The sequence below is a fragment of the Physeter macrocephalus genome, chromosome 5, assembly GCF_002837175.3.
Source record: "Physeter macrocephalus isolate SW-GA chromosome 5, ASM283717v5, whole genome shotgun sequence".
In the NCBI taxonomy this organism is placed as follows: Eukaryota; Metazoa; Chordata; class Mammalia; order Artiodactyla; family Physeteridae; genus Physeter; species Physeter macrocephalus.
The window spans coordinates 14,914,676-14,928,495 of record NC_041218.1 but is presented as its reverse complement, the minus strand read 5'-3'; the positions used below and the strand labels follow the sequence as shown (position 1 = coordinate 14,928,495).

The following is a 13,820-nucleotide window of genomic DNA, read 5'->3' as shown; positions in this document are numbered from 1 at the left end:
CATTCTATTTCCAAGATTTTGGATCATCTTTACTATCATTACTCTGAATTCTTTTTCAGGTAAACTGCCTACTTCCTCTTCATTTATTTGGTCTGGTGGGTTTTTACTTTGCTCCTTCATCTGCTGCGTATTTCTCTGTCTTCTCATTTTGTTTAACTTACTGTGTTTGGGGTCTCTTTTTCACAGGCTGTAGGTTCATAGTTCCCATTGTTTTTGGTGTCTGTCCCCAGTGCGTGAGGCTGGTTCACTGGCTTGTGTAGGCTTCCTGGTGGAGGGGACTGGTGCCTGTGTTCTGGTGGGTGGGGCTGGATCTTGTCTTTCTGGTGGGCAGGGCTGCGTCCGGTGGTGTGTTTTCGGGTGTCTGTGAACTTAGTATGATTTTAGGCATTTTCTCTGCTAATGGGTGGGGTTGTGTTTCTGTCTTGCTAGTTGATTGGCATGGGGTATCCAGCACTGGAGATTGCTGGCCGTTGGGTGGAGCTGGGTCTTAGCATTGAGATGGAGGTCTCTGGGAGAGCTCTTGCTGATTGACATTACGTGGGGCCAGGAGGTCTCTGGTGATCCAAAGTCCTGAACTTGGCTCTGCCACCTCAGAGGCTGAGGCCTGACACCCGGCCAGAGCACCAAGACCCTGTCAGTCACACAGCAGTGAATGTGGTAGTCTCCATTATGAAGTCAGATTATGAGGGTCTACAATAGCCATTCAGCTAGAACAGGCTGACTTGGTAGCAATTTGTCTACGAGGTTGTCTCCAGCAGCCAGTGGCTAAAAGAGTAGGTCTCCGCATGTGCTGACAGAATGTTAAACGTTTGTATAGCAGCCTTCACTGGGTTCAGTCATGGATTCGGTACAGATCGTCCCAAGAACACCTTACTCTCGCAAGGCTGTGTGCTTGAAACAGCTCCTAAGCCTGAGGGTCTACAAGCTGCAGGAAGACGAGACCACCGGGGGCAGCCCGCAAGCCATGATTCTTGCCACGAACCCTGCTGCTGCCGTCATGGAATCCAGCTTCCCCCGCTGCTGCTGGAAGAAGGCAGGAAAGGCTGCCCCAAGATGGCAGACACGTTGGCGCCATGCCTATTTCACTGTTTACATTTAAAACTTTGATTCATTAGATATTTATCCTTCTGTAAGGTGTGAAATACAATTTTATTCTCGTCTCAGATTTGTCTTCTACATCTTTCCCCAACTTGCTCACTGTGCTCCAGCCACTCTGACCTTTTGGCCAATTCACCAAGTTCACTCCCTACACAGTCTTTTTGCAGTTGCTTTTCTTTCTTTGTGATATTCTGCCTTTGGATCTTCCCAAGACATTCTAGTCTTAAACGTGTCTTCCTCAGAGAGGAATAACATAAAAAGTACTACAATGACATTGAACTGTCTTGAAATCTACCTATTTATGTTAATTCTGTTTGTCTCTGCTATTGTCAATTAAGTTTTTCCTATTATTTAACTCCACAAGGCAGCCATTTTAAGCTTATTGCTAAATTCATTTTGGGTAAGATGGGAGACAGGGATTTGGGGACATTCCTGCTGCTCTGCCTCTAGGATAGAACATTAATGGAAAGGCATTAAAGGATCAGATTGATTTACCCTTTTTCTTTTTCCTTTTTTTTGTTTGTGGCACGCGGGCCTCTCACTGTTGTGGCCTCTCCTGTTGCGGAGCACAGGCTCCGGACACGCAGGCTCAGCGGCCATGGCTCACAGGCCCAGCCGCTCCGCGGCATGTGGGATCTTCCCGGACCGGGGCGCGAACCCACATCCCCTGCATTGGCAGGCGGACTCTCAACCACTGCACCACCAGGGAAGCCCTGCCCTTTTTCTATAAGTACACTTCTCCATAGGTGCAAGATTACCACACCCTGGAATGAACGTTAATCTTCAACATGAGATTTGAGAGTTTGTAAAATTATCAAAATTGCCATGAAGATGTTTTAGATACTAATTATTCATAAAAAGGTATGAGTAGCTTGATCTCACAGGATATTTTATATATAACAAAAACTGAATGACTGATCTTACAGCATTACAGTTAGATAGCACGAATATCTTACACATTTTAGGTAATCTAATATTTTAGACAAAGATATTCTGACTTTGCATTGAACAAGAATTGACTTTGACCTCTTCCCAGCCTCTTCGAAGGCCCTCACTACTCCAAAAAAGTATTTAGGATTTCCGTATGAGCAACTGAGAACTGGGAGGGAACATCATACTATCGATTCCAACACCATCTTTATACAAATAGGGAAAGTAATAGGAGGGCAAAAAACCGGAACCTATTCAGAATTCATCTATGACATCACACTGACTCAAAGAGTCATCAGTAGGTGTTAACATTGTTAATCCGGTTAACTGAATTAACAGAATGTGTGGAAGGCGAGCCCTTAGATTTGTTTTCCATTAAATGGATTAAAACGGATGGTAATCCTCATTCTTTTAAAGGTGAATTTCAATTAGTTTATTACAGGTGTGACTATGAGGCCTTCCCAATTAAGGCTCCTCTCCTACCCGAAATGGGTCATTTAGCATTCTACTTTCAAGAGAGTACGTCCCATAAAATACCAACAAACTCTGTTGAGAAGAGTCTTTTTAAAAAAATTAATTTAAACAGTTTAGACTTTATGAACGAGCCCATGTTCATTTGCGTGTTCAATTTCCCAACTGCAAAACGTTACTGAGCATTTTACGACCGTGTCACACAATCCCCCGTGCAGCCGGGCGAGAAAAACAGGAGTCGGTTTAGGAAAGGGAGGTCTGTGGGAGTCAACGTCGCGCTTTGCGCAGGGAAGCCGCAGGGCGAGTCCGGCTGGAGTTAGCCATTTCCTTTCTTCCCCCGCAACTTCGGGCTGCGGGGGTGCTGGCCGGCCATACACCGAGGCTGGTCCCTGCGGCCCTCTACCCTTTCCCCGCATCCGCCCTGACTAACCAGCTGACAACCCCAACTCTCTGAAAGCGAGAGCGGGAGGCGACCGGCGCCATAGCCTGATCCGTCCCAGGCACATCTCGACGCTCGCCTTTGGGCGAGCCCCAAACGCGCCTCTGGTTTCCAAGTGCGAATAGGAAGCTTCTCCGGAAACCCCAGATCCCTCCCCTTTAGGAAGGGCGCAGACGGCGTCTCTGTTTCCAAGGAAACCGGTCTTACCCTGACGTCACTTCCGCTGACCTGTCTGGACTCCAGGCTGTTGGGAGGAAAAGAGGAAAACTGAGCCACAGCCACGACGGTGGATGTGAGCGTCTCCTGTCTGCGCATGCGCCCGCTCAGCGGCCTGCTTCTATTTATGTGGGGGATCCAACATGGCGGCCGCAGCGACCCTGGCGATGGCGGTGGAGCCCATCAGAACATAGTGGCGGGGAAGGGGGCACAGTCCGCACTCACGGTGGCGTCGGCGGCGACGGCTGAGGGTGGTGGAGGGAAGAAAAGCGACGGAGAGCAAAAGGAAGGGCAGGCAGGCAAACAACTCGGCGTAGAACCGAGCGCCGGCTCGAGCGAAGGCAGAGGGCCAGAACAGTGGGGATGGCGGAGCCACGCAGAGTAGCGTTTATTAGCCTGTCACCGGTGAGGCGGCGCGAGGCCGAGTTCCCGGGGGCCGAACGCGAGCCCGACTACCCTCGCGAGCCCCCCCGACTGGAGCCGCAGCCGTACCGCGAGCCGGCCCGCGCGGAGCAGTCGGCCCCGCGGGAGGTTGCCCCCCGGTCGGACGCGCAGCCCCCGCCGCGGGAGAAGCCGCTCCCCCAGCGCGAGGTCAGCCGCGCTGAGCCGCCCATGTCGCTGCAGCGCGAGCCCCCTAGGCCCGAGCCGCCGCCGCCGCCGCCGCTCCCGCAGTTGCACTTGCAGTCGCCTCCGCCGCGGGAGTCGGCTTCCCGGGCCGAGCCGCAGCAGAGGCCGCCGAAGGAGACAGTGCGCCTGGAGCTGGTGCTCAAGGATCCCACCGACGAGAGCTGCGTGGAGTTCAGCTACCCAGAGCTGTTGCTGTGCGGAGAACAACGGGTACAGAAGATCCCTCCCTCATCCCCCCGACCCCGGGAGCCTCAGGACCCGTCCGCCTCCCCCAGTGGTTTGCACCTTCCGAAGCCCACCTTGCGTGTCTCGGGTCGCCCCAGAGGGTGGCTGGAGGGGGCAGGGGCCGAGCGGGTGGACGGGCGGTTGGTGCTGCTTTCCTCTGGTCCCCAGTGTTGGCCGAGGCTCCCACCCGGCTCCACCAACCCCCTCCTCCCACCGCGCCCCCCCCCCCCCCGCCATCGCACGCCCGCTCCAAACGCTGTTCCAAGCCGGCTTCCCTCTGCACCTTTCGAAACCTCAGGTTTCCTCTCGCCTTCCCACAAAAAATCTGGGGGCCCTGCACGTTGCGTTGTTGGGTTTTGCTTGCGGAGCTCCAGTTGGGGGACACGCCCCCCAGTCTGAAGCAGAGAGATTGTGTAACCCCTTCAAGTATCATCCTTACCTTCATCGCTGTTGTGCTGGGCGCTGAGATGTGCTTCTGAGCGTGGGGTATTTATCTTAATTGAAAGGGGATTTAAAAGTAATCTAAACATTTTCAGAGTAAGGATTCCACTTTAGGAATGGAGGTTACGTGGGTTAGTTATCTGGTTCCTTATTTTTCTCTCTCGTGTTGATATTGGTAAACCTTTTTAGCTTTGTTTTCTCTAGTGTTCATACAATAATTGAATGGGAGGGTGTCTCTTGTTGTATTTGATGCCTACCATCATATCCTTATTTGAGTACATATCATTAGTTTATTGGTCCTGCTTGGAGGATATTGCGCTTGGCCATTGTAATTTTTGGAGAGTGATGAAAAAAAACTTAGCTTTGAATTTCTAAAAACTTTATTGAAAATATATAGGTATGCCTTTGGTGGAACTGGTGAACAATGGAGATAGGAGAAAGGTTCGTTGGTAACTAATTTTTATTGTTGTTGGTTGGTAATGTTCAGAAGTAAACTAGAAAGGGAAATGGGAGAGTAACAATGATAAGAGAACAGTTTCCTCTGTTGTTTAGAGACCATACTCTTTATTAGGTTTTGCTTTAGCACAGGTCTAATGGACTCCAGAAATCACTTGTTTTATTTTCATCCTCAGTTATCTTTATGGTTGAAATGAATAACTTAGTTTAAAAATATCATATTAGGGCTTCCCTGGTGGCCCAGTGGTTGGGAGCCCGCCTGCTGATGCGGGGGACACCGGTTCGTGCCCTGGTCCGGGAGCATCCCACATGCCGCGGAGCGGCTGGGCCCGTGAGCCATGGCCGCTGGGCCTGTGCTCCGCAACGGGAGAGGCCACGGCAGTGAGGGGCCCGCATGCCGCAAAAAAAAAAAATTAATAAATAAAAATATCATACTAAACAACGGTCACTAGATTTTGTTTATTGTAAGGCCAGCTAATCTTTTGATCATTATTTACAAATACTGCTGTGTGGTCAAACCAAAATGAATTGTTAAGGATAGAGATCATTTTGGTCATTTCCACATAACATTTTGTGCTTTAGATTCACTTTAGCGCCCCGTCATTTATAAAGTGATGCCATTTTTTTCCCCCAAAGATTTTTGCGTATACTGGATTGGAGCATTTTTCAAAAAAATTGTACTATGTTTGCTCTTCTAATCTATGTAGACTTGCAGTTTTACTTCTTAATCTACGTCATAAGTTACAGGTGATTATATTTGGGAAAAATACATAATAATGGCTAACATTTACTGATTTCTTACAGTGTGCTAGACACAGTTCTAAGTGTGGCGCATGGCTTGTGGAATTTAGTCCACCAGAGCTGCATGAGACAGACACATCTATCCACATTTTGCAAATAAGGAGGATGGTGTACAAAGTGCTCATATGTAATCTTTTTTTTTTGATGTTGGGGGTAGGAGTTTATTAATTTATTTTTGCTGTGTTGGGTCTTTGTTTCTGTGCGAGGGCTTTCTCTAGTTGTGGCAAGCGGGGGCCACTCTTCATCACGGTGCGCGGGCCTCTCACTATCGCGGCCTCTCTTGTTGCGGAGCACAGGCTCCAGACGCGCAGGCTCAGTAGTTGTGGCTCTCGGGCCCAGTTGCTCCGCGGCATGTGGGATCCTCCCAGACCAGGGCTCGAACCCGTGTCCCCTGCATTAGCAGGCAGATTCTCAACCACTGTGCCACCAGGGAAGCCCCATAGGTAATCTTATTAATACTTTTTTCCATGCTAGTACCAATTCTTAGTAAAACAATTCTTACAATTAACTCATATAGTTTAAATTTAGAAAGTCCTGCCGAAATGAACTGAAATGAGAGTTATAGTAGATATACACAGACCTCTGTTATGACCCTCTTTATGCTGTAATATTGTTGCTGTGATAAACTAATAATAGATATGTATCTTTTAATTATAAGTATAAAGTTAATTTTGATACCCTATCGTAATAACTTGATAATATCAGAATTAATAGTTTCATGTAATAGGAGAAAGGTGAATAATTCAGTTTAATTTTTCTGTTTACACTATCAATTTGGGGTATTTTAGTCCAGATTTCTTGTTCATTCAGCCATATATCATTTGTCATATTCCACTGAACCAAAAAATCCATTGCTTATACAGTGTACCTTTGCAACAAAGATTTGCCAGATTTTCCTATGATTACTCCCAGTGAACATATTTATTACATAAGAAAGTGTAGAAAACACCTTTCTAAATGAAGTTGTCACATTTCCATGAAAGGAAATCCTAGGAAGAGAAACCATCAAAAAGCAAAATGTAAGCAATAGAATTGATCTGCAAAGTGGTAATTCCCAAATTTGGTTTTTCTTCCCCTCAGGAGGAGTCCAGTTTATTTTTAGTGATGTTGTAATATTTTCAAAATAGTTTTAATTTTAAGTTACTGTAATTGACCGACATACTATGTAGCAGGGTAAGAGTAGAAAGGGGAGGAAAAGAGATCTTGTAAAATTAAAAGAAGAAAAGTTTCTAAAATTTTGAAATAGCCATCTATCACCCAGTAAGATTTTACTTGATAGGTGTAAGTATAAAAAAATCTGTTACATGTGAATACCATCTGTACTAGGGTGAATTTAAATCATCCCGCTTCGTAAATACGAAATGAACAGTAAAACCCCAATTAACCGAATGCAGTTAGAAATTTTTCTAAACTTCTTATTAATACGGAAAAACACGATTAAATGAGTGTGTGTTGGCAAAATACGGAAAACAAAACCTCGTCTAGGTTGTAGGACACAGGTTAGCTAAACCCTTAACCTTGTTATCTGTAGAGTATTGATCCTTGATTGAGGCTGAGACATTGCAGTCATCTCTATCCTGAAAGATTAATTTGTTCACCATTTCTGGCTAAGGGGAATTGATACACAAGAATTTCTTTTTTAACTCTTAGTAAACCAGAAAATCACTTAACCAGAAAACATCTTCCTATAAACATGATTAATTGAACATTCAGTATAAAAAGGAAAATAAATGATTATAGTGTTAATGTGATTATATTGTTACCAGAGAATTCTATGATATTCCATTGCTTGTCATACTGCGTATTTCATTTCGGATTACATATATGAAAGCTCTCTTGAAAATAATGTTAATGAGCTAACATCAAGAGACAGAATCATTGGGTCAGTTTTTCCTGTGGGTGGTTGGTAATTTTGGTATTTACTAATTGTCATATCTTTTCACCTGAAAAATGTAAAGCTTACTTAGAGCCTTGATTGTGAATAGGCGTTATTTCTTAACTGTGAAAGAAAGGTGACTCAGTTTTCTTAAGTTTATTTTTATAGACTAGCAAGGGTAAATAAGAGATTTACTTTTGCTGCCTATATAAAGTCTACGTAAAATAGTTCAGATTGGTGTATAAGGTGATTCTTATTAAAAATATATATTCATGTGTTTATATTTGCACATATAAAATGGGTCAGACCAGTAGTAAGACCTAGTATTTGGACTTCATACTGACATGAAGGAAACTGTTTATAATGGCAAGCAAGTCATGGTGGTTGTTTACTCTCCTTAACTTTAGTCTCAAGTTAAGGCTATTCCCTGAATATGCCTAGTACTTCTTATTTCATCACCAGTCTATTTCTGCTAGTTTGTTTCCTTTCAGGTCATATTTATATTTTCCATTGGTAACTCCTATTGGGATAAAGGATTCTATAAATGTATTACTTATTATAATAGATAATTTAAAAAATTGATTCAAAAATTCCTTTAAGCTTTAAGGATGTATCCTTTAATTCTAATGCCCTAGGTATTATGAATTGTTTTGTATTCATTATGTCCATATTTTTCTGTCATATTTTTAGATTAATCATGTCTCAGCCTTAATAGCCAGGATCATGTATCTCAGTTTCAAACTGTGCAAATCTTCATCCCTTCTGCATTTTTTTCTTGCCCTTCAGGGCAAATCTGTATCTAATATTTCAGCTGTGATATATTTTCATTTTTAATTACTGCTTGAAGATGCTACATCAGTAATAGCATCTAGCCTTTTTTTTTAATGAACTTCTTATTTGTTCATAATTAGATAAAAATAGCATTTTTATCCACATGTAGCTCATTTTGGGTTTTTCTGTATATTGAAATGTATATATGTGTGTGTATATATCTATGAAATGTGTCTGTGAAAATAGTAAAGGATGTGATGTATGTTTTTGTTTGTTTTGGTCAATAGATGGTAAATGTGGGATCCTAGCTCTGAGTGTGTGTGTGTGTGTGTGTGTGTGTTTGTTTTTTAATTTATTTTTTATAAATGTATTTATTTTCTTTCTTTATTTTTGACTGCATTGGGTCTTCGTTGCAGTGCACGGTCTTTAGTTGCGGCGAGCAGGGGCTACTCTTCATTGCGGTGCGTGGGCTTCTCATTGCGGTGGCTTCTCTTGTTGTGGAGCACGGGCTCTAGGTGCACGGGCTTCAGTAGTTGTGGCACACAGGCTCAGTAGTTGTGGCTCGCGGGCTTTAGAGCGCAGGCTCAGGAGCTGTGGCGCATGGGCTTAGTTGCTCCACGGCATGTGGGATCTTCCCAGACCAGGGCTTGAACCCATGTCCCCTGCATTGGCAGGCGGATTCTTAACCACTTTGCCACCAGGGGAGCCCTTGTGTGTGTGTTTTAAACCATGCATTATAGTAGATTTTCACTCTCCTTGCTAGAAAGAAGCTATGATAATATAATTTGTTTGTAGCTATTGAACTTCTGAGCTTTGTTTACAAGTCGGATGTATTTTCTGAATGGATATTCATTGACAGGATGTAGGTGATACAGAGGTTGTCAATGCTAGGCCTCAGCAAAAAGCTGTAGCAGCTACAGATACTCCAGTGCCAACTCAGGGCAGATGATTAAATGTTGATTGTAATAACCTAGATTCCAATAACCTTTTAGAAGCATTGTCTGACCAAAGTGGTTAATCTTTGTTGGGAAGATCTCAAACTAGAGTTATAGGTGGGATTTTCATGTTTACCTAATTTTCTTGGGTTTCTTTGGCCTTTTTATTTTGGATGGGGTAACCGTAGATCATTTTGTGGGTGAAGACAGTTTGAATTGTTAAGTTCTTAACCACCAAAAAACTTTAGAATGTGTAAGAGTTCATTAAAACTGCAAATATTTTTGCTATAAACCAACATTTCATTCTAGTTCCTTTTTTTTTTACTTTTGAAATTTTTGTTTTCTAATTTTAAAAAATTTTAATTTTTTAAATGAAGTGTAGTTAAATTACAGTGTTGTATTAGTTTCCTTTTTAGTGACGATTTTATTTAAAAATTTTTTTTTAAATTTATTTATTTATCTTTGGCTGTGTTGGGTGGGTCTTCATTGCGGTGCAATTTATTTATTTATCTTTGGCTGTGTTGGGTCTTCATTGCGGTGCACGGGCTTCTCATTGCAGTGGCTTCTCTTGTTGCAGAGCATGGGATCTAGGCGTGGGGGCTTCAGTAGTTGTGGCATACAGGCTCAGTAGTAGTGGTGCCTGGGCTTAGTTGCTCCACAGCATGTGGAATCTTCCTGGACCAGGGCTCGAACCCATGTCTCCTGCATTGGCAGGTGGATTCTTAACCACTGTGCCACCAGGGAAGTCCCTTTTTAGTTACGTTTTAATGCTTCTAACTTATTTGTTAACATTTGGAAAAATTGACTCATGTTTTAAATTTAGATATGTTCAACTCTGGTTGAAGTAATACTAATACTTCTATTTCTTTTACCATTCACTTTGAAGCAGAAGAAGCCCGTTTACATGGAAGACCCGTTCAATGATGATCATCAAGAGAGGCAAGAAGTGGAAATGTTGGCTAAGAAGTTTGAAATGAAATATGTGAGTATAATAAAGTTTTCACGTAGGTAATTTTATCCTGTTGGCCTATTTTTTTTTTTCTGTGACAGTTTGGGAGGGCTGATAGCATCCATTGCTCACATTATCTTCTTCTAACAGATTGAACCCCAATAAATGGTTAGATGGTCCTATAAAGATTCTGATAGGTTTGTGATGGCTGTAATAGTAGCTATCATTTATTGTATTCCTTCTAGAGTTCAGGCAGTTTGCTTATCATCATTATCTCCAATCCTATAACAACACTCCAAGGTAAGTAATGTGGACCACATTTTACAGATGAAGAAACAGGCTCTGAGCTTAAGGTTGAATAACTGATCCAAGGTCACACAATGGCAAGAATGAGGCTGCATATCCAGGTCTGTCTAGCTCCAATCCTTTGCTCTTTCCACTGCCATTGAGAACACTATTTTAATTCCTTTGGTGTAGTAGTTCTCAAGCCTTCCTGCCTCTTAAGAGTTTAAGAAGAGAATGCATGTGTGTACTTCTAGGCCACTGGGTTCAGGATCAGTCAGAAGCAGCATGAAATTTCATATAAGTATCTTGTCTACCTTAAAATTGATGTGCATTTTATATTCTTTGCCACAGTAGATTGGTGTTTGTTTTAATATAAAAATAAATTTGAATTACTTGATTGTAAAGTTGCTTAATGTTATTCTCAATTTTTCTAGTATAGTTGACTTTATCGGAAGATCCCCCCATCCCCTCCCCATTTTTATCTTATGGCTTTAACTACCCTTTGTTTCTTTGCTAAAACATGACCCAGGAGAAGCAAGACCTTACCCTTTGTGGTTCCCCTGTGAGCATTGAAAAGTATCTCACAGAGATAGGATATCAGCTCACACTAGCTCTGTCATTCATGTTATCTTCAAAATGCAGCTACGGTCTTGGTGGACACTTGTTGGCTCTTTGTGGTAATGAAGAAACAGTTTGGGGATGGAGAAAATACATGAGAATATTTTGAAATGTGGGTCAGATTCTAGGCCATACTTTGCCAGCTACTAGTTGTGTCCATTGGTGTGGTTATTTAACCTCTTTGGACCGTAGTTTTCTTATCTGTAAATTAAGATGTTCAGGTTTTTCACAGCCCCTTCTGGCTCTGTATTCTGTGGCTGTATAACATCTTTAGGGGTGGACTAATGGGTGTTTCCATGGAAGGAATAGTCAAAGTTGTTACATTTGTAGTGTTAATTATAATACAGTGTTCTCAGATTATAAATCCTGAAATAACTGTCTATACTTTTTATACAGATTAATACATTGGTTAAATTTAATGTTTTAACCAGATAGTACATTTACATGGTTCAAATTCAAAAATGAAAAAACATATAGAGTGAAAAATCTTCCTTTTGTTCTACTGTCCACCCACCTAATTTCACTTCCTAGAGGCAAGTAATATTCTTGGGTGTCCTTCCAGAGATATTTTATGTGTATCTCTCTATATACATTATTTCTCCCCCTACCCCACACCTGTTTTTACACATGTTACAGAATGCATTACATGGTTCTGCTCTTTGCTTTTTTCATTTACTGTATCTTGGAGATTTTTTTCATATCAGGACAAAGAGAGCTTTCTCTCTCTCATTTTTAAGGCTACATGGTATTCCATTGTATGGACATATCACCATTTATTTAACTAGTCCCCACATAATTTCAGTTGTTTCCAAAAATTTACCTTTCTAATAGTGCTGCAGTAAGTTACTTAGTAGCATGCCAGTTCACACATTTTCAAGTTTATCTTCAGAACAGATTCCTAGATGGGGAATTTTTAGGTCAAAAGATTTATGCATTTATAGTTTTGGTATATACAGTATTATCAAATTACCAGTTTCTTCTCCCTCCAACACTATATTAGAGTGCCTTTTTTCCCCATGGGTTATAACACCAAGGATTAGATTGCCCTTTGCAAGTGGAAAATTCCTAGCATATCCTGTAAGTAATGTACCTCACAGTTAGCATTAAATCTTATTGGGAAGCTTTTGGATAGTTCTTGGCATAGAAAAACCAGTGTTCTGAAGAAGTTGGTGGATGTGTAAAATTGTTTCAAATAACTGGGATATATCCAAGCACTGTCATTGTGCAGGGATAAAATGTTACTCTTGTTATAATCCAAATTAATGGGCTGTATTTCTTCTCTAGATTTTTATTTTGGCTGCTGACTCTCTTATTTCCATTCTAAGTAGAGATTTAAAATGTCCTACCTCATGAAGGCTTTACGTGCATAAACCTAAAAGCATGCCATGAATATTATATCTGTGAATGTTAAATATGCATATTATAACAAATTATTTGGACCGTTTTAAGAAAACCATCAGGCTAAAAGTGACCTGGGAGAAGATATCTTGCCAACTCTAGGCTCTAGGCTTCACCAAAGATCACTCTTAAACAACAAAGATTTTTATTGGTGTTCAGGCATATCATATGCAGATGTCTATATGTATATTTATACATATATGTTGTATATTTATTTATACAAACACTATGTATATATTTATATTTTAAGTAAAAGAAAATCTTTTAGATATTTGCAAAATATTAACCCACCAAAGTTAGATTTCTTTTTTTGCAGATGACAAAAAGATGACTTAGTTCTTTGAGGTTTATAAAACACAGATAAAACTTGTATCCCTAGCTACCTTTTCTTCTTACTTTTTTTCCCTTCATAATATAACTTGGATGTCCTTGTTATTATTTCTGAAAATCGCTTAAGGTTACTTCTAGCCTTTTGTTTCTTGGAATGAGAGATGGAGTTATTTGTTAAATTTTGTATATAAATAATATTTGAGCATTTTTGTTGGACATACAAAGAGACATGGTATTTGCCGCCTCTTGGAGAAACTTTCAAAATCATTGGGAAGACAAAACATACATATGACACACAAATTCAGGGCCAAGCAGTGGCCTGTGGAAATGAATGACTCTCCTTTGGGGACCTGAAAGTGAGTAGAAGTCCCATTCTTGAAATTGGAAGGAATTTTGGAGACTTGAATGGATACTTTCAACCTCCTTTCTACCCTTTGTAGGCTAGCAATGGATGAGATGTGGCAGCAGCAATATATTGTAGTGGAAGGAGCCCAGGATTATGAGTTAATGCAGCTAGATTCTGATCCTCTCTTTGCCATAACTAGCTAGGTGACCTTAGTGAAGGCTCTTGACTTTTTTATGCTTTAGTATGTGTGAGGGGAAAATAAGGTCTGCTTAGTCAACTTTATAGCACAAGAGTTTTGTCAAAATAAGATGAAAAATAGATTATTAGTGTTTGAAATATTTAAAGTGCTAACTAAATGTGAAATGCTGTTCATTCACTTAAACATATCATTCTTTTTTTCTTTTCTGAAAAATAATTTATTTAAGGAAGTAGCAAGTAACTGATTAATTTTGCAAAAGAACAGACATTAAAACACCTAATATTGTTCTCTCCCTTCCAGGCAGCCAGATATGTGTGTGTGTGTGTGTGTGTGTGTGTGTGTGTGTGTGTGTGTGTGTGTGTGTGTGTGTGTATATATTTTTTTTAAATTTATTTATTTATTTTTGGCT

At 41.4% G+C, this 13,820-nt stretch overlaps 1 protein-coding gene and 1 long non-coding RNA gene across 10 annotated transcripts in view; one reads left to right on the top strand and one right to left on the bottom strand.

The window, feature by feature from the left end:
- Window positions 1-4,161, bottom strand: part of LOC129392126 (uncharacterized) — a 12,442-nt gene extending 8,281 nt beyond the window's left edge. The window contains exons 1-2 of the long non-coding RNA XR_008617312.1: window positions 4,081-4,161; window positions 3,146-3,182 (exon numbers count right to left, since the gene is read on the bottom strand). This is a non-coding gene — a long non-coding RNA (uncharacterized lncRNA). The remainder of the gene's footprint in view (window positions 1-3,145; window positions 3,183-4,080) is intronic.
- Window positions 3,182-13,820, top strand: part of UBN2 (ubinuclein 2) — a 90,204-nt gene continuing 79,565 nt past the window's right edge. For 6 of the 9 annotated variants that reach the window (XR_003679706.2, XR_003679705.2, XR_003679704.2 and 3 more), the window contains exons 1-2: window positions 3,183-3,991; window positions 10,173-10,268. Coding sequence is in view for 6 of the 9 variants with exons in the window: in XM_055084800.1 (XP_054940775.1) it covers window positions 3,518-3,991; window positions 10,173-10,268 (570 nt within the window). In the remaining 3 variants the exon portion in view is untranslated. Of the gene's footprint in view, window positions 3,992-10,172; window positions 10,269-13,820 lie in introns of all 9 variants that reach the window. The other 3 variants (XM_055084801.1, XM_028489677.2, XM_024129145.3) reach the window with 2 other exon arrangements.